Source organism: Hyla sarda, chromosome 4 (genome assembly GCF_029499605.1).
Source record: "Hyla sarda isolate aHylSar1 chromosome 4, aHylSar1.hap1, whole genome shotgun sequence".
Classification (NCBI taxonomy): Eukaryota; Metazoa; Chordata; class Amphibia; order Anura; family Hylidae; genus Hyla; species Hyla sarda.
Genome location: NC_079192.1, coordinates 275,343,820 through 275,365,720, shown reverse-complemented (window position 1 = coordinate 275,365,720; position 21,901 = coordinate 275,343,820). Strand labels below are relative to the sequence as shown.

Genomic DNA, 21,901 nt, shown 5'->3' with positions numbered 1-21,901 from the left:
GGGCAGGTGGTTTTTATGTTATTACTGGTTTGTGTGTGTGTTTAACTACTGGATAGCTGAGTGGCTTCACACTGTTCTGTTCTCTTCAGCCAGGCATATACAAGAGGGCACTTGAAATATGGCAGCGTTGGAACCCTTTTGTTCAAGAAAAGAAAAAAGATGAAAAGGTCCACCTATTGGTGAGTACATAATCTTTATCCACATTTGTTGTCTAGTTTGTGCAGGGAAATCAGGGAATGAGAAGTAAAAATGCTCATATTGGTTTCCGTGTCTCTCATTTACTATATTGACTTATGAGCAGCCACTTAGACTTTAGACAACCCATGGACAGGTGTGGTGCTGTTTCTGGAAGAAAGCAGCCATGTTTTTACCTTATTAGGGAAGCACATCCGCAGCAAGCTTCCCACAGCTGAAATTCCATTTGCAGATTTTCTGCTGCAGAACTCTGCAAGCATAATTTCCTCATCGCAAAATCTGCAAGCCGATTATGTTGCTACCCATTATCAAGTGAATGGGTTTCGATAACAGATTTTCCGCTGCAGAAATTCCGTTTGCAGAATTTAGCAGCGGAAAATCCACAGGCGGAATTTTAGCTGCAGGTTACCCTCTGCAGATATGCTACATGTGACCCTAAAGCCCATTTATCCTGAAACAATGAAGTGGTTGTCTTGCACAACAAGCCATGGGTATGTGTGTGTGATCGTGACCAGAAAATATATATATTTTTATGAATTTGTCATCAGGAGCCAGTTTAGAACTTTACTAATAACCGCTTTCACAGCCACATAAATATGTTGCAAAAAAAAAAGTCCACTTATTATGAGCAATATCAGCAGCTTATTCATGTCATACAAAGGAGGTAAGTCTATGTAACTTCTAAGGTTAGTAGAAATGAGGGAAATACAAGGTAGATCAGTTTACAGCTTTCTTACCTTGTACTGAAAATGAACATGTGTATAGATTATGTTTGCTGACATTTAGAATTTTTACCATTACATGTTTGTAGCTGTAACATTTATAGGAAAATACCATTAATTTATATTACAGCCAGACACACAGGTCAGGCTGATTTCCGTCTCTATTTTTCTTTATGAATGCCATCATTGAGAAATGGCATAGACAGAGTAACACCCTGGCAGTAAAACGACTGCTCACCCTTGGCGCAAATCTTGCTTGCTGAAGCTGGTGTTGATGGCTTAGGTTTGTGGGATGCAGTTGACTGTGTCCTCTGTTGTTGAGTCGGTGTATTTCTCAGCTCTGCTTAGACCTAGAAAGTTTTGGCCTCATCTACTCATTTAATATGTGTAGGTAAACATAAATGGCATGCTGGGCACCCACAGATGTCTCCGGACAGTAGCCCACCAGAACTTTATACTGTTCATCAAGCTGCTTTATGTATTTGTTGTGCTTCTCTGTGAGTCTATCATGATTGTACCTATACAGTTTTCACAGGTTTTTTTTCTAATCTAAAACTAGAAATGTATCGGGAGAGGAGATTCCTAAAACCTTTAATTTTACATTTCCTCTTTTTAGGCTCTCAGAATTATGGCTTAAAGGGGTTCTCCGGTGCTTACACATCTTTGGATAGGGGATAAGATGCCTGATCGAGGGAGTCCCACCGCTGGGGACCCCTGTGATCTTGCACGCGGCACCCCGTTTATAATCAGTCCCCAGAGAGTGTTCGATCTGGGTCTGATTACCGGCGACTGCAGGGCGGGCGGCGTGACGTCCCGCACCCGTGTGATGTCACGCTCCGCCCCTCAATGCAAGCCTACGGGAGGGGGCGTGACGTAGGCTTGCATTGAGGGGCGGAGCGTGACAACACACAGGGGCGTGACGTCACGCACCGCCCCCGCCCTGTAGTCGCCGGTAATCAGTCCCGGAGCGAACACGCTCCGGGGACTGATTACAAACTGGGTGCCGCATGCAAGATCACGGGGGTCCCCAGCGGCGGGGCTCCCTCGATCAGGCATCTTATTCCCTATCCTTTGGATAGGGGATAAGATGTCTAAGCACCGGAGTAACCCTTTAAAATGTATAAAAACGTGTCAACTGGGCCATGGAGCAGTTTATTTAATTGGTGAATTACTACGTTTTTATACGGTTTGGTATTGTTAAGTGATGTGTTGCCTTTTCTACAGTGCAGTGCACACTAGGTTTATGTCCTAACACTAGAGAGTGTCTGACCCAGTGTGGGAAGGAACTAAGGTTTTGGGTTTTTTGTTACTGCATTCTTTACTTTTGTAGAAACAGTAATAATGGCAGAGACTTGCCTAATGTTGTGAGAGAGTAACAGGCACAGAAAGGCTGCTATAGACATAAAACAGTAACTTCAAAAAAACTAACCATAAGTCCGCACAGCGCATGAGATCATGCTTTAATATGCAGGAGTATGTGCTATAGGTTTTGTAAAAGACATTGCAATGTTATAGTTGGACTTATTAGTCTTTAACATGGGCTAATGAGAGTAGGCAGTGTAGAAGATATTTTACAATCAACAGTATAAAAGAATAATGAAGCAGAAGCGTGCACTAAGTGCCATTACCAACCTATGATAAGATGCAGTATGATTACAATGTTGATCGAGCCAGTTAATTAGTGGAGTCAGATGCGGTAAAGTAATAAAAAGCAATAATGTTATAAAAACTCTATCAATGTAACCACTATTAAACAGCCTAATGTGTTTTAATATTATTGTAGCAAGGGCACAACCAAACATACTGTCTTAGGATGTCCAGTAAACATATGGTTGTATGAAGTAGATTTACTGCTATTTGGGCAGTCAGGTTGTCATTAGCATTATTATGCCTGCAACTGCAGCTTTTTCTTTTCTGTGTGGAAAATATATATATGTACAGGGTGGGCCATTTAAATGAATACACCTTAATAAAACGAGAATGGTTGGTGATATTAACTTCCTGTTTGTGGCACATTAGTATATGTGAGGTGGGAAACTTTTCAAGATGGGTGGTAACCATGGCAGCCATTTTGAAGTCGGCCATTTTGAATCCAACTTTTTTGTTTTTTCAATAGGAAGAGGGTCATGTGACACATCAAACTTATTGGGAATTTCACAAGAAAAACAATGATGTGCTTGGTTTTAGTGTGACTTTATTCTTTCATGAGTTATTTACAAGTTTCTGACCACTTACAAAATGTGTTCAATGTACTGCCCATTGTGTTGGATTGTCAATGCAACCCTCTTCTCCCACTCTTCACACACTGATAGCAACACTGCAGGAGAAATGCTAGCACAGGCTTCCAGTATCTGTAGTTTCAGGTGCTGCGCATCTCGTATCTTCACAGCATAGACAATTTCCTTCAGATGACCCCAAAGATAAAAGTCTAAGGGGGTCAGATCGGGAGACCTTGGGGGCCATTCAACTGGCTCACGACGACCAATCCACTTTCCAGGAAACTGTTCATCTAGGAATGCTCAGACCTGACACTCATAATGTGGTGATGCACCATCTTGCTGGAAAAACTCAGGGAACGTGCCAAATTCACTGCATAAAGAGGGAAACAAATCATCATGTAGCAATTTCGCGTATCCAGTGGCCTTGAGGTTTCTATTGATGAAGAATGGCCCCACTATCTTTGTACCCCATATACCACACCATACCATCAATTTTTGTGTTCCAACTGTCTTGGAGGGATCTATCTAATGTGGGTTAGTGTCAGACCAATAGCGGTGGTTTTGTTTGTTAACTTCACCATTCACATAAAAGTTTGCCTCATCACTGAACAAAATCTTCTGCGGAAACTGAGGGTCCTGTTCCAATTTTTGTTTTACCCATTCTGCAGCACCTGAAACTACGGATACTGGAAGCCTGTACTAGCATTTCTCCTGCGGTGTTGCTATCAGTGTGTGAAGAGTGGGAGAAGAGGGTTGCATTGACAATCCAACACAATGGGCAGCACATTGAACACATTTTATGAGTGGTCAGAAACTTGTAAATAACTCATGAAAGAATAAAGTTACGTTAAAATCAAGCATATCATTGTTTTTCTTGTGAAATTCCCAATAATTCTGATGTGTCACATAACCGTCTTCCAATTGAAAAAACAAAAGTTGGATTCAAAATGGCCGACTTCAAAATGGCCGCCATGGTCACCCCCCCATCTTGAAACGTTTCCCCCCTCACATATACTAATGTGCAACAAACAGGAAGTTAATATCACCGACCATTCCCATTTTATTAAGGTGTATCCATATAAATGGCCCACTCTGTATATACAGTTATGGCCGTAAATGTTGGTGCCCATGAAATTTTTGAAGAAAATTAAGTATTTCTGACAGAAAAGGATTGCAGTAACACATGTTTTGTTATACACATGTTTTATTCCCTTTGTGTGTATTGGAACTAAACCAAAAAAGGGAGGAAAAAAAGCAAATTAGACATAATGTCACACCAAACTCCAAAAATGGGCTGGACAAAATTATTGGCACCCTTAACTTAATATTTGGTTGCACACCCTTTGGAAAAAATTACTGAAATCAGTCGCTTCATATAACCATCAATAAGCTTCTTACACCTCTCAGCCAGATTGTTGGACCACTCTTCCTTTGCAAACTGCTCCATAGCTCTCTAATTTCCCAACAGCAATTTTAAGATCTCTCTACAGGTGTTCAATGGGATTTAGATCTGGACTCATTCCTGACCACTTCATTTCTGGGTGCTTTTTGACATGTGTTTGGGGTCATTGTCCTGCTGGAAGACCCAAGATCTCGGGCACATACCCAGCTTTCTGACACTGGGCTGTAGAGTGCGACCCAAAATCTGTTGGTAATCCTCAGATTTCATGGTGCCTTGCACACATTCAAGGCACCAAAACAATCCCAAAACATAATTGAACCTCCACCATATTTCACTGTAGGTACTGTGTTCTTTTCTTTGTAGGCCTCATTCTGTCTACGGTAAACAGTAGAATGATGTGCTTTACCAAAAAGCTCTATCTTGGTCTCATCTGTCCACAAGACGTTTTCCCAGAAGGATTTTGGCTTACTCAATTTCATTTTGGCAAAATGTAGTCTTGCTTTTTATGTCTGTGTCAGCAGTGGGGTCTTCCTGGGTCTCCTGCCATAGCGTTTCATTTCATTTAAATGTTGACGGATAGTTCACGCTGACACTGATGCTCTCTGAGCCTGCAGGACAGCTTGAATATCTTTGGAACTTGTTTGGGGCTGCTTATCCACCATCTGGACTATCCTGCGTTGACACCTTTCATCAATTTTTCTCTTCCGTCCACACCCAGGGAGATTAGCTACAGTGCCATGGGCTGCAAACGTCTTGATAATGTTGCGCACTGTGGACAAAGGCAAATCTAGATCTCTGGAGATGGACTTGTAACCTTGAGATTGTTGATATTTTCCCACAATTTTCGTTCTCAAGTCCTCAGACAGTTCACTTCTCCTCTTCCTGGTGTCCATGCTTAGTGTGGCTCACACAGACACACAATGCAAAGGCTAAGTGAACTTCTCTCCTTTTTATCTGCTTTCCGGTGTGATTTTTTTTTTTATTGCCCACACCTGTTACTTACCTCAGGTGAGTTTTTAAAGGAGCATCACATGCTTGAAGCAATCTTACTTTTCCACAATTTTGAAAGGGTGCCAATCATTTTGTCCAGCCCATTTTTGGAGTCTGGTGTGACATTATGTCCAATTTGCTTTTTTTCCTCTTTTTTTTGGTTTAGTTCCAATACACACAAAGGGAATAAACATGTGTATAGCAAAATATGTGTTACTGCAATCCTTTTCTTTGATAAATACTTCAGTTTCTTGAAAAATTTCAGGCTTGACAACATTTACGGCCATGACTGTATATGTATGTATGTATATATATATATTTGACAAGACACATTCCTATAAAAGGGTTAATATTCATCTGTTTTTCTTGTCTCCACCCTCTTAGGATATTGGGTTCCGACTTGATAGTCTTCGTACAATCCTGCTGCAGGAAGTCCTGATACAGGAGGATGTGGAGCTGATTGAGCTGCTTGACCCGGGAATCCTGTCTGCTGGTCAGACCCAGAAACAACAGAAGCGCCATCTTCCATCCCTAGGCTCCCTAGCAACACCTAATATTTGGTATAGTCCAGCAAGTGGTTTCACTAAATTAAAATCCATTTCTTTATACCATTGTGGTCCTGAAGAAAAGATTGAATATTTTATCAGTTAGAAGTGGTTTAAACTTGTACGATTATTCTGTATATATTCTGTCTCGATTTGTTGTGTTTTAATGATCTCTACTTGCACATCTTTTTACTGCTTACAGAGGATGAATTTCTGTCCTTGTCACATGAAGATAACAGAGGTGCAGGACCCAATACAGTAAAAGAACCATTATCAAAGCTGAGCACCTGCCCTAGTAGCATGTCCAGGACAGATTTGTATCCCTCATAAGCAATAAAAGTAGTTTTCCATGACTTTATATTGATGGCCTATACTCAGAATATAACAGCGCCTCACCATTTTCAGTTAGGGATCCACTTGAATTAGGTGGCCATGAAGTGACAAGTGGGCTTGCACAGTTTGATCGCAATGTATACTAACTGCCTGATGTTATTTTTATGCAATTGTGCTGAGAAGCAATAGATCATTGTACAACATGGGGATGTACGGCTGTGTCTTCTTTCTAAATTTGTATATACTCCATCTATTGCATATATACTCCATCTATATGTATATTGCATATATACTCCATCTATATGTATATACTCCATCTATATACTCCATATATTGTATATATGCCATCCTTATCTGATCAGTAGGGGTCTGAGACCTGGCACCCTGATGAACAGGGTCTGGTCTGGGCCCTGCCCACAAGAGCTTACAATCTATGAGGAGATAGGAGTTACACAAAATAATAAAAGCAACAATGACAAATTGTAGCCCCCCCCCTCCCCCCAAGAAAATAAAGAAATAATAAAAAAAACTTTTCGAATGTAAAAAAAAAAAATATATATATATATATAATATATATATACACACACACACACACACACACATGTAAGCCATGTGGTCATACAGTGTAACTATTTGACAGTGTCCATTCTTATTGTGAATGTGCTGAGGACTGATGGTTCTTCTCTCATCCTGCAGGGAGATGTCTGTTGCATTTGCGTTTCTCAGCGCCATGGCTGCACTGAAATCTTGGCACTTTCCATCCCTGTTCATCTGGGGCCCCAGCCTTCTTTTCTTTGCCATTTTTGCTGTCCAGCGTGTGCTGAGAACATGGGGCGCTGCCAGGCTGCAGGTCAAGCTAAAGAAATACTGTGACCAGTTGGAAACCACTGTAGCCAATAGCCGAGCCTTTACTAACCTTGTGAGAAAATCCCTGCGTCTTATTCAGGAGACAGAAGTTATCTCTCGAGGATTTACCCTGTAAGTGTTTAAGTTCAGTATTTAGTAGTTCAGTGTGCAAAGTACTATTGTACAGTGTAAAGCATGTATGCCTAAACATGCACTATAAAAGATCAGTCATGTTTTTAGTTGTGTATAAACTTATTACCTAACAGTTACATTGAAAACCTGTAATGAATTTGTCAATCTTCATTTTTAAGCATTAGATGCATAGTTTCTGGGGATGTCCTAATACCATTTTTTTAAGACCGAGTACTAACCGATACTTTTTTAATGTCATGTGACAGGGTTTTTTTTTTTCCCTTAAGGGTACGTTCACACGGGTGATCCACAGCGTATTTTACGCTTCGGATACGCCGCGGAAGGACCACTACGTGGTGCCTTTAGATGTACCTGCTCGGAGCGGCAATACGCTGCTACGAGCAGACACACTGCGATGTGCGAGTCACAGTGTGTATGTTCAGTGTACTCGCACATCGTAGCCGTTCTTGGCCTAGCTCATGGAGCAGGGGGAGTGGCCATGATGCGTATTGCCGCTCACAGACCTGGACCAAAGGATGCGCCAATTCCTGGACAGTCTGTGGTGCGAGACATGTTGTCCCAGATGTGCTCAATCACATTCAGGTCGGGGGAACGGGCAGGCCATTCCATAGCATCAATGCCTTCCTCTTGCAGGAACTGCTGACACTCCAGCCACATGAGGTCTAGCATTGTCTTGTATTAGGAGGAACCCAGAGCCAACCGCACCAGCATATGGTCTCACAAGTAGTCTGAGGATCTCATCTCGGTACCTAATGGCAGTCAGGCTACCTCTGGCAAGCACATGGAGGGCTGTGCAGCCCCCCAAAGAAATGCCACTCCACACCATTACTGACCCACTGACAAACCAGTCATGCTTCAAGATTTTGCAGGTAGCAGAAAGTTCTCCACGGTGTCTCCAGACTCTGTCACGTCTGTCACATGTGCTCAGTGGGAACCTGCTTTCATCTGTGAAGAGCACCTGGGCGCCAATGGCAAATTTGCCAACCTTGGTGTTCTATGGCAAATGACAAACGTCCTGCACGGTGTTGGGCTGTAAGCACAACCCCCACCTGTGGATGTCGGGCCCTCACACCACCACCATGGAATCTGTTTCTGACCGTTTGAGTGGACACATGCACATTTGTGGCCTGCTGGAGGTCATTTTTCAGGGCTCTGGCAGTGCTCCTCCTGCTTCTCCTTGCAAAAAGGAAGAGGTAACAGTCCTGCTGTTGGGTTGTCGGCCTCCTACGGCCTCCTCCACCGCTCCTGATGTACTGGCCTGTCTCCTGGTAGCACCTCCATGCTCTGGACACTACGCTGACAGACACATCAAACCTTCTTGCCACAGCTTGCATTGATGTGCCATCCTGGATGAGCTGCACTACCTGAGTCACTGTGTGGATTGTAGACTCCGTCTCATGCTACCACTTGAGTGAAGGCACCGCCATCATTCAAAAGTGACAAAAACATCAGCCAGGAAGCATAGGAACTGAGAATTGGTCAGTGATCACCACCTGCAGAACCACTCCTTTATTGGGGGTGTCTTGCTAATTGCCTATAATTTCCACCTGTTGTCTGTTACATTTGTACAACAGCATGTGAAATTGTCAATCAGTGTTGCTTCCTGAGTGGACAGTGTGATTTCACAGAAGTGTGAATGACTTGGAGTTACATTGTGTTGTTTAAGTGTTCCCTTTATTTTTTGAGCAGTGTATTTTTTTTAAAAGGAATTCTCTGCTGTGGGTCACTTATGGAAGTACTGCAGAATCGTTTAGCGACCCCATAAAGAAGGAATAGAGCGGTGTCTGCGCGGATGCAGTCCACACCATTTTTTCCAGGGACAATTATGTCCCCATTCTCTGGATCAACTGGGGTCCCAGCAGTTGGACCCCCACTGATTTTCTTGCTATTCTGTATCCTGTCAATAGGGGATAAAAAGCTGAATTGGACAAACCATTTTAATGGATAGTGACACACCTGCCTCTTTTTTTTTTTTTTTTTAAAGAGAGAAGTAGCAGTTTTTGGGCCAAAACAAGAATGATAAATATGTAGTAATGACTTCTCATTCCAGCTGGATCCACTTCTGGCTTTGGCCCATGAAACTGCATCAAAAGCTGCAGTGCAGTTTTTCAAATGCTTTGTGTGCACCAGCTTGAAGAATTTATGCCATCCGGACTATCTCTTTACTCTATGGGGGAGATTTATCAAAACCTGTGCAGAGGAAAAGTTGCCCGGTTGCCCATAGCAACCAATCAGATCACTTCTTTCATTTTTAACAAGGCCTGTGAAAAATGAAAGAATCGATCTGATTGGTTGCTATGGGCAACTGGGCAACTTTTCCTCTGCACAGGTTTTGATAAATCTCCCCCTATAAGGCTAGGACAACACAACAACAGGTATAACACAGCATCAAAATGCATCAATATTTATGCAGCTTTATTACAGTTGCAGAAACAGATCAACCTGAAAAATCAACGGCACTCACTTAGGCTGGGTTCACACTTCACACTACAGTTCCCGTATCAGGTTTTTCATAAAAAAAACGGATTCCTCAGAACCTGACTAAAACTGTATCAAAACATGTGTACTAATTTTAATCCGTATACGGATTGAAAAATGATGTCCGGTTGCATCCATTTTTTAAGAAAGAAAATGTATAAGTTTTTAACTTTTCACTCCATTATGAATAAAGTTTCACTTGTTTGATTGAAACTTCAAGAAAAAAACTGTGCAAAGTAAAAAACCGTATGGTAAAAACCGAATGGAACCGTACGCACATAAGATTCTGTATGGTTCCCATTGACTCCCATGTTAAAAAAAAAAAAAAAAAAACACCGTATATGTTTCAATACGGTTTTTTACCCGAACCAAAAACCGTGGTAGGCTACGGTTTTGGGTACAGGAAAAAAAAAAAACTGACAAAACCATACAAGATGCAAAACTGACATGACCGGATGCATCTTTTGGCATACGGTTTTCAATGGAGAGTCAATGCATACGGTTTTCAATACGGTTCCATACGGTTTTCAAATTGAAAATGTTTATGGGAACTGTATTGCAATAACGTGGTGTAAACCCAGCCTTAGGCTGCATTCACACCACGTTTTTGCAATACAGTTCCCATATCAGGTTTTTGATGAAAAACTGATTACTCAAAACCTGACTAAACTGTATCAAAATGTGTGTACAAATTTTAACCTGTATACAGTTAAAAACTGTATATGGTTTGAAAAATGATGTCCGGTTGCATCTGTTTTTTTAAGAAAAAAAGTATACATTTTTAACTTTTCACTCCATTATGAATAAAGTTTCACTTGTTTGATAGGTGGTAGGCTTTTGTTTTAGGTACGGGGGAAAAAAACTGCCAAAACCGTACTGGATGCAAAACAGACACAACCGGATGCATCGTTTGGCATACGGTTATCAATGGAGAATCAGTGCATACGGTTTTCAATACAGTTCCATACGGTATACGGGAACTGTATTGCAAACGCGTGGTGTGAATGCATCCTTACATGTAAAACATCAGTTTTCTTTATACAAACCCAGTCTGAATACATAACTGGTACAACAAAGAGAATACTCAGGCCATGTGAATTCTCTAAATTCTGACTGGGCTTGAATAAAGAAAATTGAAGTTTTACACGTGAGTAAGTGCTGTTGATTTCTCTACAACTCTGGTTGAACTGTTTCTGCTATATTTAAAAGACCTTGCAGCTGAGCATCATGGTATGTGTTCCATATAATGCAGTATGGGACTATAGGCAAAACATTGCTTACATATATCAAGTGCCTCACTTGTTGATTGTGCAGGTCTTTTTTGATCTATGCTAATTTTTATTACAGTTGCGATTTGACAAAAAAAAAAAAGAAAATTGCCAAATTACAAGACGTCACTAGCATAAAGCATACAACTTACATTGATGTCAGTGTTAGACTGCATTCACATTACGTAGTATACCTCGGTTTTAAGTCCAGTCACAAAACCAGATACGGGGCAAAAATGACTATCTGACTCAAGTCGGCTCATTTAAAGTGGGTTTCGGCGCCGATCCAGCTGGGATACGGAAGCTCCCATTTTTTTTTATTTTCCAGTTGTACCTGGCAGCCGTAGTAACTAAACATAATGTGAATGTAGCCTTAGCATAGTTGCATGCAACTTGTGATTTGCAATCATAAATCCATCAAAGTTGGATTTTGTGCAGTTGTTGTGTTGGGGGTCCGCATCATGTTGCATCACAACCACGATGACAATCATTAGATCCAATTGAGCAAAACATCTGTGCACAACATGAAGTGTTATGTAGCTCTAGCCTTAAAGTAGTATTTCTACCATTTAAAGTGATTTCTTACTCATAGTTTAGTGAATAAATGTGTGACTATTAGGGCCCACTATTGGCCACAACCCTCAATTACCAGAAGAGAGGAGAAATGTCCCCCGCAATGAATGGCGAGCACCGTATGTGTGCTACAAGCGCTCCATTCATTACATTCTGCAATGTTCGGTTTCTAAGGTTGATGCAGAAGTAACATTCAGCAGTTTAAGCAGGTCAGAGGGGACAACCCCTTTACAGCATACCCAATTAACACATCAAAACGGTGCACTCCAAATAATAAATATAGACACAAAATAATCTAAACACATCTGTCAGCAGTAATTATCCTGCAAGAATATACAGTATGTGAGAACTGAAAGGAAATGAAGATACATTACAGAGATTCCAGATTACTTACATTTGTTGACTATAGAGTTCCAGAGCATAACTTTCATTTTTCCTAAATAAATATTTACCGTCTGGCCTCATTCTAATATAAACACAGGCATAAATAAAGCTCTCTGTGCTGAAGAATACTTGCATGGCTTTGAGTAGTGACTGAATATCATGTTAAAAAAGAAACCTTAAAGGGGTACTCCACCCCTAGACATCTTATTCCCTATCTAAAGGCTAGGGGATAAAATGTATGATTGCGGGGGCCCCACCCCGGGATTATGGCTGTGGCACCCCAGACTTCACTCTGTGGCGGATTACTGGCGATGTGGGGCGGAGGCTTGTGATGTCACGACCACACCCCCTCAATGCAAGTCAATGGGAGGGGGCATGTCGGCGGTCCTGCCCCTTCCATAGACTTGCATTGAGGGGGTGCGGCCGTAATGTCGCGAGCCTCCGGCGCTGCACCCAACAATAAACGAACGCCGGGTGCAGCAGGGAGATCGCGGGGTCCCCAGCGGCAGGATAGGGGATAAGATGTCTAGGGCCGAGTACCCCTTTAATAAAATTTCCTATTTAATCTCTCCTTTGTTAGCACATAATCTGGTTCCTGATTGTATAGTGTTTGCAGTATCTAAACAGTATGTAAAATGTGCAGTAAATGGTTCAGGTAATAGTTTCCATGTTGTTATTTAATCATTTCCCATAAGGTTATAGCTTCAGTAATGCAGTTCTGAATATCAGTATCCTGAAATAAATGTTGCATGCTCATCTATAAGAAAATTGCTTTCACGTACATGGAGGAACCTAGTGCCATTTATTTCACACATGAAGTGTGGATATGTGCACTATGGAATTAATACAAAGTCATTGAAACTTATCTGATAATTGTATGTGAAAAATATAAAAATGTTATCTGTGCCACAGTGATAGCCAGGGGAAACAGTCAAAGACATTACTGCAAATATAAAAATAATTAGGGATTGACCGATTATCGGTTTGGCCAATATTATCGGCCGATATTCACGATTTTGGACGTTATCAGTATTGGCAATTACCTTGCCGATATGCTGATAATGCCCCGCCCCCCCGGCCAGAGACTGCCGCCGCCGACCAATTGCCTCCCCCATCCCCGGTTTTATAATTACCTGTTCCCGGGGTCCACGCTACTTCTGGCAACGGCAGCGTCCTGCGCTATTGCTGAGCGCTGCGCAATGACAAGTGACGTCCTCAACGTGACGTCACCATCAGTACGCACAGTGACAGCTCAGGACGCCGCCGGAGCCAGAAGTAGCGCGGACCCCGGGAACAGGTAATTCTAAAACCTGTGATGGGGGAGGCAATGGCGCAGCGGTGGTGGTTGGACTAGGGAGGACCCCAGGACAGACAGAGGGGAGAGAAGCGGGCAGCGGCGGTCTCTGGCCAGAGGATAGGCAGGGGGGCAGCGGTGGTGGTGGTGGTTGGATTCAGGAGGACCCCAGGACAGGCAGGGGGAGAGAAGCGGATGGCGGCGGCGGTCTCTGGCCCCGCAAAAGCCGCTGCAGTTCATTTATTTAGAGCGCTGCTTTAAATCCTTGATCTGCAGCGGCTCCTGCAGGGCCGGGGGGGGGGGTGGGGGGGTCGGGTTGGGAGAAATAGCCGATAACTTATACCGGAATATTGGTATAAGTTATCAGCTATCGGCCTCAAAGTTCACAGATTATCGGTATCAGCCCTAAAAAATCGATATTGGTCGATCCCTAAAAATAATAGTGCAGAGAGTCTAGTAAATATTGAATAATGTAAATAGTAAATATATTTGTGAGAAATAGCTTTCTCATGAATTGTATTGTTCTAGTTATATGTAAAATGTTTCAGTTGTCTATGTTGAATGTTTATTGTATGTGGTGTGTGTGGTTGGGGACATCTGTACAGATGTATCACATTTTACTTTTCAAGTTTGCTTGACAGGGTCAGTGCTGCTTGCCCATATGATAAGCTTGGACAACATTCCAGCCAGCACCTCCTTGGTTTGCGCAAAGCTGTCTACAGGACGGTCAAAACTAACTTCAGAATTTCAAGGCTTGCTACATTGTACATGCTGAAAAGATATCCTTTGCTTAGATAGTTGGGAATTTTAAAAGGAAGGCTTGTGGTGTTCTTTAATATTTATAAAATCCATTATAGTAAACACGTTATAGTAAACCTTTTGAACAAGCAATGAGTGGATCCAGCAAAAGCAGTTAAAAATGTCCCTGTTTATTTAAAGTATTCATGCGTTACAGGAAAAATCGCACAGCAGCTGGAACACCGACACATTTCTGGCACCTAGGCATCCTTAAAGGGGTACTCCGCTGCTAGACAGCTTATCCCCTATCCAAAGGATCGGGGATAAGATATCTGATCGCGGGGGCCCCACCATCTCCTGCAGCACCCGGGTTTCGGCGGCAGTGGTAGTGACATCACAGTCACACCCCCTCACGATGTCATGCCATGCCCCTCCATTCATTTGTAGAGGCCGTGGCGTGATGGGACGAGGGGGAATGGCCGTGAGGTCACGATCACAGCCTCCGGTTCCAAGCGTTCTGAACAAAATGTTCAGAATGCTGGAGCGCTGGAGTACCCCCTTAATCATTGTAAACAAATATTAGAGTTTTATAGTCTTAGGGTTCGTTCACACGACCATCTGTCCCCGTCTTTTTATCCCTGTTTCGGTTCCGTTCTTGCAGGCTGTAATCGGATTAAAAACGGTTTTTAAAAAATCCCATACATATCAATGGGATTTTTTTTACAATCCATTTTTTGATGGCAGAATAAACGGTACATGCAGTATTTTTTCTTCCTTCCAAAAAAAAGGAAGAAAAAACGGATACAGTAAATTTAACATTGAAGTTTATGGAAAACGAATGAGCCTTCAATGTCATCCTTTTGCATCAGTTTTTTCAATCCATTTTTTTTGATCCGTTTTTGTGAGCATGCTCAGAACAAAAGAAAATGTTTTGTTTGTTTATTAACTGAAAAATAACGGATCCAAACGGATAACATCAGTTTGCATCCATTATTGTCTGTTTTTTTAAAAGTCTATTTTTATTTTTGACGAGAGAAGAACGGGATGGGTCTAGACTGCCATGTGAACACAGCCTTACTGGTTACTAATTAAATACAACCATTTGTTCACAATTTAACCCTTACCTTACTCAAAGGAAGGGCTTAATAGTATTACTAAGATTGTAGCATGCATAGAAAAGTCACATTTTGAATACATGAATACCACATAATGTGAATTGTGCCTAAACTTGTATAATTTACATACATCCTAATAATTACATAAATAATGGCAGTATACACAACAAAAACATGACACTATAGTTGTATCAAACCTACGAAGAATGAATAAAGGTAAATATAAACTTGAATACTGTGTGTGTGTGTGTGTGTGTGTGTATGTGTATATATATATATATATATATATATATATATATTAAATAATTATATGCAAACATACACACACATACACACACACACATACGTATATTCAATACCAGTTTTAACTTTCTTTAATGAATTGGTTTTAGTTTTTCCTTAACTCTGACTAAACTTATCCCTTAAACTCTGAGATAGACAATGTGACTAACTACATCTGCGTTGTTCCATTGAAAGACCTGGGTCTGGGATTAAGTGAGGAGCAGGTTTCCGAGGAGGAGGCCCATAATTTAACAGATGGCTTCAGCCTCCCTGCTTTGAAGGTAATCACCATTATGTATTTATTTCTGCTTTTCTGTATTTACTTAAGTGATTTTATTATTTGGTGTTGACAGTTAATGTTTTCGTTAAGCAAGTTTATCTGATAATAGTACATGGCGAGTGTGTTTGCTCTTCAATTTCTTTCTTTTTTTCTCTAGTTTTATGTAGCTAAACTTTGTTTCATGATAAAATGTTCCACAGCTTTGTAATATCCTTTTTTATAATATTTAAGATCTGTATTTTTGCGAGTAATATTGTTAACATCCAGAGGCTGAAAACCTGTTGTGATCAGCTTTTATACACTTAAAGGGGTACACCTCTGGCCAGTGTTCGGAAGTAAATGTTCTGTACGCTGTTTTCGTGCTGCGAGGGTCGGCCACGACTCTAGCGACATCACGGTGATGTCCGTCACACCCCCTTCTATAGACTTGCATTAAGCGGGCGTGGCCATGATGTCATGAGAGGCGTGGAAACGTAGCGCAAAAACAGCGTACAGAACATTTACTTCTGAACGCTGGCCAGTGGAGTACCCCTTTAACTTGTTTATCTTGATGAGCTGAACATAACTAGGGTGGGATTTCAGCCTCTGCACGTAAAAAAAGAATTATTTCCTGTCACCAACAGGAAACAAAGACCTTGAAAACACCCGTCTGTATACTGCTGTTTCGGTGTTCTCTCCCCTCGTCAGGTAGAATACTTTCTTCCACTATATGTAGCTACCCTACAAGTCTGTAGTCACCTATATGCAATAGATGACATTTGACGCTGTTGGTAAACCTTTTTCAAGGCTCTATACCAGAGCCGAAACCTGACAGACTAAATTGCAGACTGATATAGAGGAGAAAAGGGCCCTGCCCCCGAGGGCTTATAATCTACAAGGAGAGTGGAGGGAAACAGTAGGTGAGAGGGAAATGTTGCCTATCTTGTGGACCTAAATTGAAGTACTGCGGTTTCCTTTGTTTTTGTTTTTCGGTATTGATCTCCTGGACTATTTTTATTTTATAGGTGGCACTAAAGAGGGAGTTTTCTTCTTAAAGGAATTTGCATACTTTGGCATATTAACATTTTATGCAATGATGGAAGTGATTTAAATAACCAAGAAATATACCCTTGAAAAGCTGTAGTCACATCATTTCAGTGTTTGAAAAGAAAATGTATAATTCTTGTGAAAGAGAGCCTTTCTTTTAGTAAATATTTGTATTTCTCAAATATTTTATAGCTTTTGTCTTGTGGTATTCTTCTTTTATTCCTTCTAGAAATGTATGAATAAATTCACAAATAAGTGTTACTATTTCTCTACTAAAAGTGGTGTGTCTAGGTGAGTCAGCACTGATTTGCCAGTGACATTGTGTAGGGGCTCACTCCCACCCCCAACTAGTAACACCCAGTTGTCAATTTAATCATAGATATCAAGAGGGAATAACAGAGGAACAGGGCAATGGAAAGATAATCCAGAATTATTCTATGTGAAATAGTTATATAGTAGAATCTCCCAATAGCGGACACTCGCGGGGAATAAAAAAGTGTCGGCTATTGAGAGATGTCCCCCTATTGGGAAAAAAGGTTCAAAAAGCTTTCTAAATGTCTGAATACTGCTCTGTACCCACTCCAGACTGTAATTACCTATAAAACATAATAAAAAAGGAATATTACAGTACAATTTCCCAGTGCTGTTTAATCACTCCTTATCCCTCCATAATTTCATCCACCTTTATACCCTGTGCCACCTTGTGCCAAATTATCCCCCCTTACCCCCTGTGCCACATTATTTCTTCTTGATCCCCCCCCCTTGTACCCTTTCATTCTCCCTTTATTACCCTGTGTGTAAATTCATCACCCCTCTTTATCAAGAGGAAATGATATGGCACAGGGGGTAAAAAAGGGGGGGGGGGGAGATGATTTGACCCAGGGGGAATAAAGTGGCATCAGGGAAGGAGGGGGTGAATGATGTGGCCAGCAGTTGTACAGAAGCACGAGACCACTATTTAAACAGCGGTCTTCTGCTTCTGTGCTGGGGCTGCTGCAGGGGGATGCAGTTGGGGCCTTTGCCCCTCACTGGGGTATTGGCTTACGCTGTGTACAAGGTAGGGCCAGCACATTAGCCTGGTTGTCCCCTATTGGGAGTGTTTTGTCTCCTGTTGGGAGTGTTTTGTCCCCCATTGTCCCCTGTTGGGTGTGTCCGCGTCCACTATTGGGAATGTCCCCTATTCGGAGGGTGCAAATACATTGTCTTATGGGACTCTGCCGGGGAATTAAAAACTGTCCACTATTGGGAGGTGTCCGCTAAGGGAGAATTCACTGTATACTGAAACAGACAATCAGTTGTTAGTATATAAATACATCTATACACATATAAAGGTATAATACATGTATGTTATCTCTTCTACAGACAGAACTATTTTGGCAATATGTTTTTTGTTTTTTTTTGCAGTATAAATGTTTTTTTTTTCCTACTTATATCAGACATAAAGAGCTTACTGTCTGTTTTCACAGGTTCTATTCCAGCTTTGGATAGGGCAGAGTTCAGAGTTCTTTCGCCGCCTGGCCCTACTGCTTTCTCCTGAGAATGCATGCAATGGTCCACTTACTGGCCCAGAGATGCTTCCACACTACATCTGGTGTGATGTGGCGCAGGATCTACCTCATACTCAAGCTGCCTGTCTAATGGAACTGAAGCGCAGCTATGAATATTACCGTTACTTCGAAACACAACACCAATCTGGCTCAGATCGTTCAGTGAGGAAAAAGAGAGAGACTGGAGAGCTGAACAACCTTCACGGAGCTGTCCGCAGTCTGCAACTACACCTGAAAGCGCTACTCAATGAGTACGTCTGGAACTGCCAGTGTTTTATATAATACCACAAAAAGCTACATTTACCAAACTATTGTTGCTAGTAGAATCATACAGTTACAGTATATCTACAGGACAGGGGTGTATTGAGAGCAGGCTAGTTTAGTCATTCTTTACACAGCCTTGCTTTTAGACACTAAATCTTAAAGGAGTACTCCCGTGGAATTTTATTTTTTTTTTTTAAATCAACTGGTGCCAGAAAGTTAAACAGATTTGTAAATTACTTCTATTAAAAAATCTTAATCCTTCCAGTACTTATTAGCTGTTGAAAACTACAGAGGAAATGCTTTACTTTTTAGATTTCTCTGATGTCATGACCACAGTGCTCTCTGCTGACCTCTGCTGTCCATTTTAGGAACTGTCCTTAGCAGCATATGTTTGCTATGGGGATTTTCTCCTGCTCTGGACAGTTCCTAAAATGGACAGCAGAGGTCAGCGGAGAGCACTGTGGTCATGACATCAGAGAGATCTAAAAAGTAAAGCATTTCATCTGTAGTATACAGCCCCTAAAAAGTACTGGAAGGATTAAGATTTTTTAATAGAAGTAATTTACACATCTGTTTAACTTTCTGGCACCAGTTGATTTAAAAAAAAAGTTTTCCACGGGAGTACCCCTTTAAAGGGGTATTCTGGCTTTATGCATCTTATCCCCTATCCAAAGGGGACCCCCGCAGGTTCTGTGCAACCCCCTGGCATTCCGCGTCATTCGGGATGTGAAGTAACGGCCATGCCCCCAGTGACGTCATGTCACGCCCCCTCCATTCATGTCTATGGGAGGGGGCGTGACTACCGTCACGCCCCCTCCCATAGACATGAATGGAGGGGGCATGGCCGTGACGTCACATCCCCATCTTGGAGGCAGTGCCCGACACAGAATGACGGAGGCTGCACCGAGATCGCGGGGGTCCCTAGCGGTGGGACCCCTGCAATCATACATCTTATCCCCTATCCTTTGTATAGGGGATATGATGTATAAAGCCGGAATAACCCTTTAAGACAGTGATTTGAAGGACTACTTCTTTAACCCAGTGTGTATAACTCCAGTCCTCTTAAAATTAGACCCAAATACTAAAATTCCCTACGTGACAACCCTTTGCTGGTTCCTTTTAAGAGTAGACTGGAGATATATTTATTCAAAGTGGAAGTGATGTATTCAGCTATCAGTAACACAGACTTGCAGTCCTGTCAGGACTGATAATGCTTTCTTTGAAGTCACCATTATTTGTCAGCACGATTTCCAATGCATATAAATACTGCAATGCAGAGATAGTGCTTCTTCATCTGTGTTTAAGGATTATCATAGTAAGTGATTAGAAGGATTACTGCACCTTGCTTGACACTTTGAACATAATAAGAAGCCTGTTCTTCTATGTTTCTCCAACAGCAGTAGATGCTCCAACCTCCCCCTTTTCTGCTAGGCTTATTCCTTTGCAGAACAATTGCTCAGATATTTGTTGTATATATATTATAGTCGAAGAATAGAGAATTTATTTAAACGCAAAATATTTACGTATTGCAGAAAAGCTGCAGATCTTTTGCCACAGAAAATGTGTCAAAGCCAGAACTGCATTTAAAAGGTATAGGGAATATAAAGGAAGCATTTATACTTACTTTTCATCTGGATCCAATTCTGGCTTTAGCACATTTTCTGCTGCAGAAAATCTGCAGCATTTGTGCAACCTGTGTTTTTAGCCTTGTTGTTGTTGTTGTTGTTGTTATTGTAGGGGTGTCATGACCAATATAACGTCACTGTCTGTCTTGAGGGAATTTGTTATCCGAAAATACATATTGTTTAAATCAAGTTTTGTTTTTGTTTTTTTAGCTTTAACAAATTTTTCAATACTTTTTATATATATATATATATATATATATATATATATATATATATATATATATATATATATATAATTCTCCACATTACTAAAAAAAATAAAAATCCTGCAGCTTTCATTCAGGCTCAGTTCAGTGCACGGGAGTGTTTAGCTGACACAGAGGTTGGTGCACGGCCGCCACCAATCATTCCAGGGACAATTATGTGTTATTATGGGATCGCAGAGGGTCTTAGTGGTGGGACCTCCACCATTCTGCTTAATCCTATCCAGTGGATTTGTTTAAAAAGAAAAAAAGCTTAGATAGAAAAAATATTAAGGATTAGTTCACTCGTCCTTATTTTTTGCTGCTTCAGATTTTGCTACTCATTAGAATTAATGGGCAGCAAATCTGCAGCAAAAACAAGGATGCAATAACTTTACCCTAAGGGTGTATTCACATGTACAGTATCCTGTGCATCTGTGCAGATTTGAAGCTGTAGTCAATTAATTAGTTTACTATATGCGCAGGATACTGTGTATACATGACACTAGGTACTTGAATACTTGATACGTGTGAATAGACCCTTAAGTGATAGGGCATGTTAAAGGAGTAGTCCAGTGCTGAAAAACGTATCCCCTATGCTAAGGATAGGGGATAAGTTTCAGATCGCGGGGGTCCGACCACTGGGGCACCCTGTGATCTCTCTGTACAGGGCCCCGGCTCGCTGGCCAGATAGCGCGTGTTGACCACTGCACGAAGCGGCGGCTGACACGCCCCCTCAATACATCGCTATGGCAGAGCCGGAGATTGCCGAAGGCAGTGCTCCGGCTCTGCCATAGAGTTGTATTGAGGGGACGTGTCAGCCGCCGCTTTGTGCGGTGGTCAACATGCTCCCTTCCTGCGAGCTGCTAGGGCCCCGTACAGGAGATCGCGGGGACTACCCCTTTAAGGTAATTTCAAAGTAAAAAAATTTTGAAAATACATTCATTTTGCAAATTTGCCTCCTACTAATATTCCTGCTTTTTGTCTGGCTGGTTCAAGGCAAAAATATTTTAACTTGACGTGTCCTACAAGTTTAACTGTTGAGATGCGAGCACCCAGTTAATGAGATGGGAAAACCTAATTCCTACATATACTACTATATACTAATCTATATATCAATTCGCCTGTTTCCTATAGTTGATAGTCACAGCTCCCTATTCCCGCAGAGATCAATACGTTACCTGGCTGCTGTAAAGCATCTCTCTAGGCACAGTATAAAGCAGCCCAGGTAATTTGGCTGCCCCATAATCAAATAGAGATAATATAGTAAAAAAAATTCTACAGTCAGAAAAAAAACAGATTACAAAAAATAGTTTGTCTGTATCTGGTTTTAAATAGTGATTCTATATTATTATAATGACATAATACAAAATGCAGCAA

At 41.5% G+C, this 21,901-nt stretch overlaps 1 protein-coding gene across 4 annotated transcripts in view; it reads left to right on the top strand.

Annotated features, from left to right (window-relative positions):
* VEZT (vezatin, adherens junctions transmembrane protein) overlaps positions 1-21,901 on the top strand; it is a 56,166-nt gene that overhangs the window by 19,528 nt on the left and 14,737 nt on the right. For 2 of the 4 annotated variants that reach the window (XM_056574317.1, XM_056574318.1), the window contains 6 exons: positions 94-179; positions 5,913-6,088; positions 7,103-7,384; positions 14,032-14,181; positions 15,671-15,818; positions 18,310-18,641. In XM_056574317.1, the coding sequence (XP_056430292.1) occupies positions 94-179; positions 5,913-6,088; positions 7,103-7,384; positions 14,032-14,181; positions 15,671-15,818; positions 18,310-18,641 (1,174 nt within the window). Of the gene's footprint in view, positions 1-89; positions 180-5,912; positions 6,089-7,102; positions 7,385-14,031; positions 14,182-15,670; positions 15,819-18,309; positions 18,642-21,901 lie in introns of all 4 variants that reach the window. The other 2 variants (XM_056574316.1, XM_056574314.1) reach the window with 2 other exon arrangements.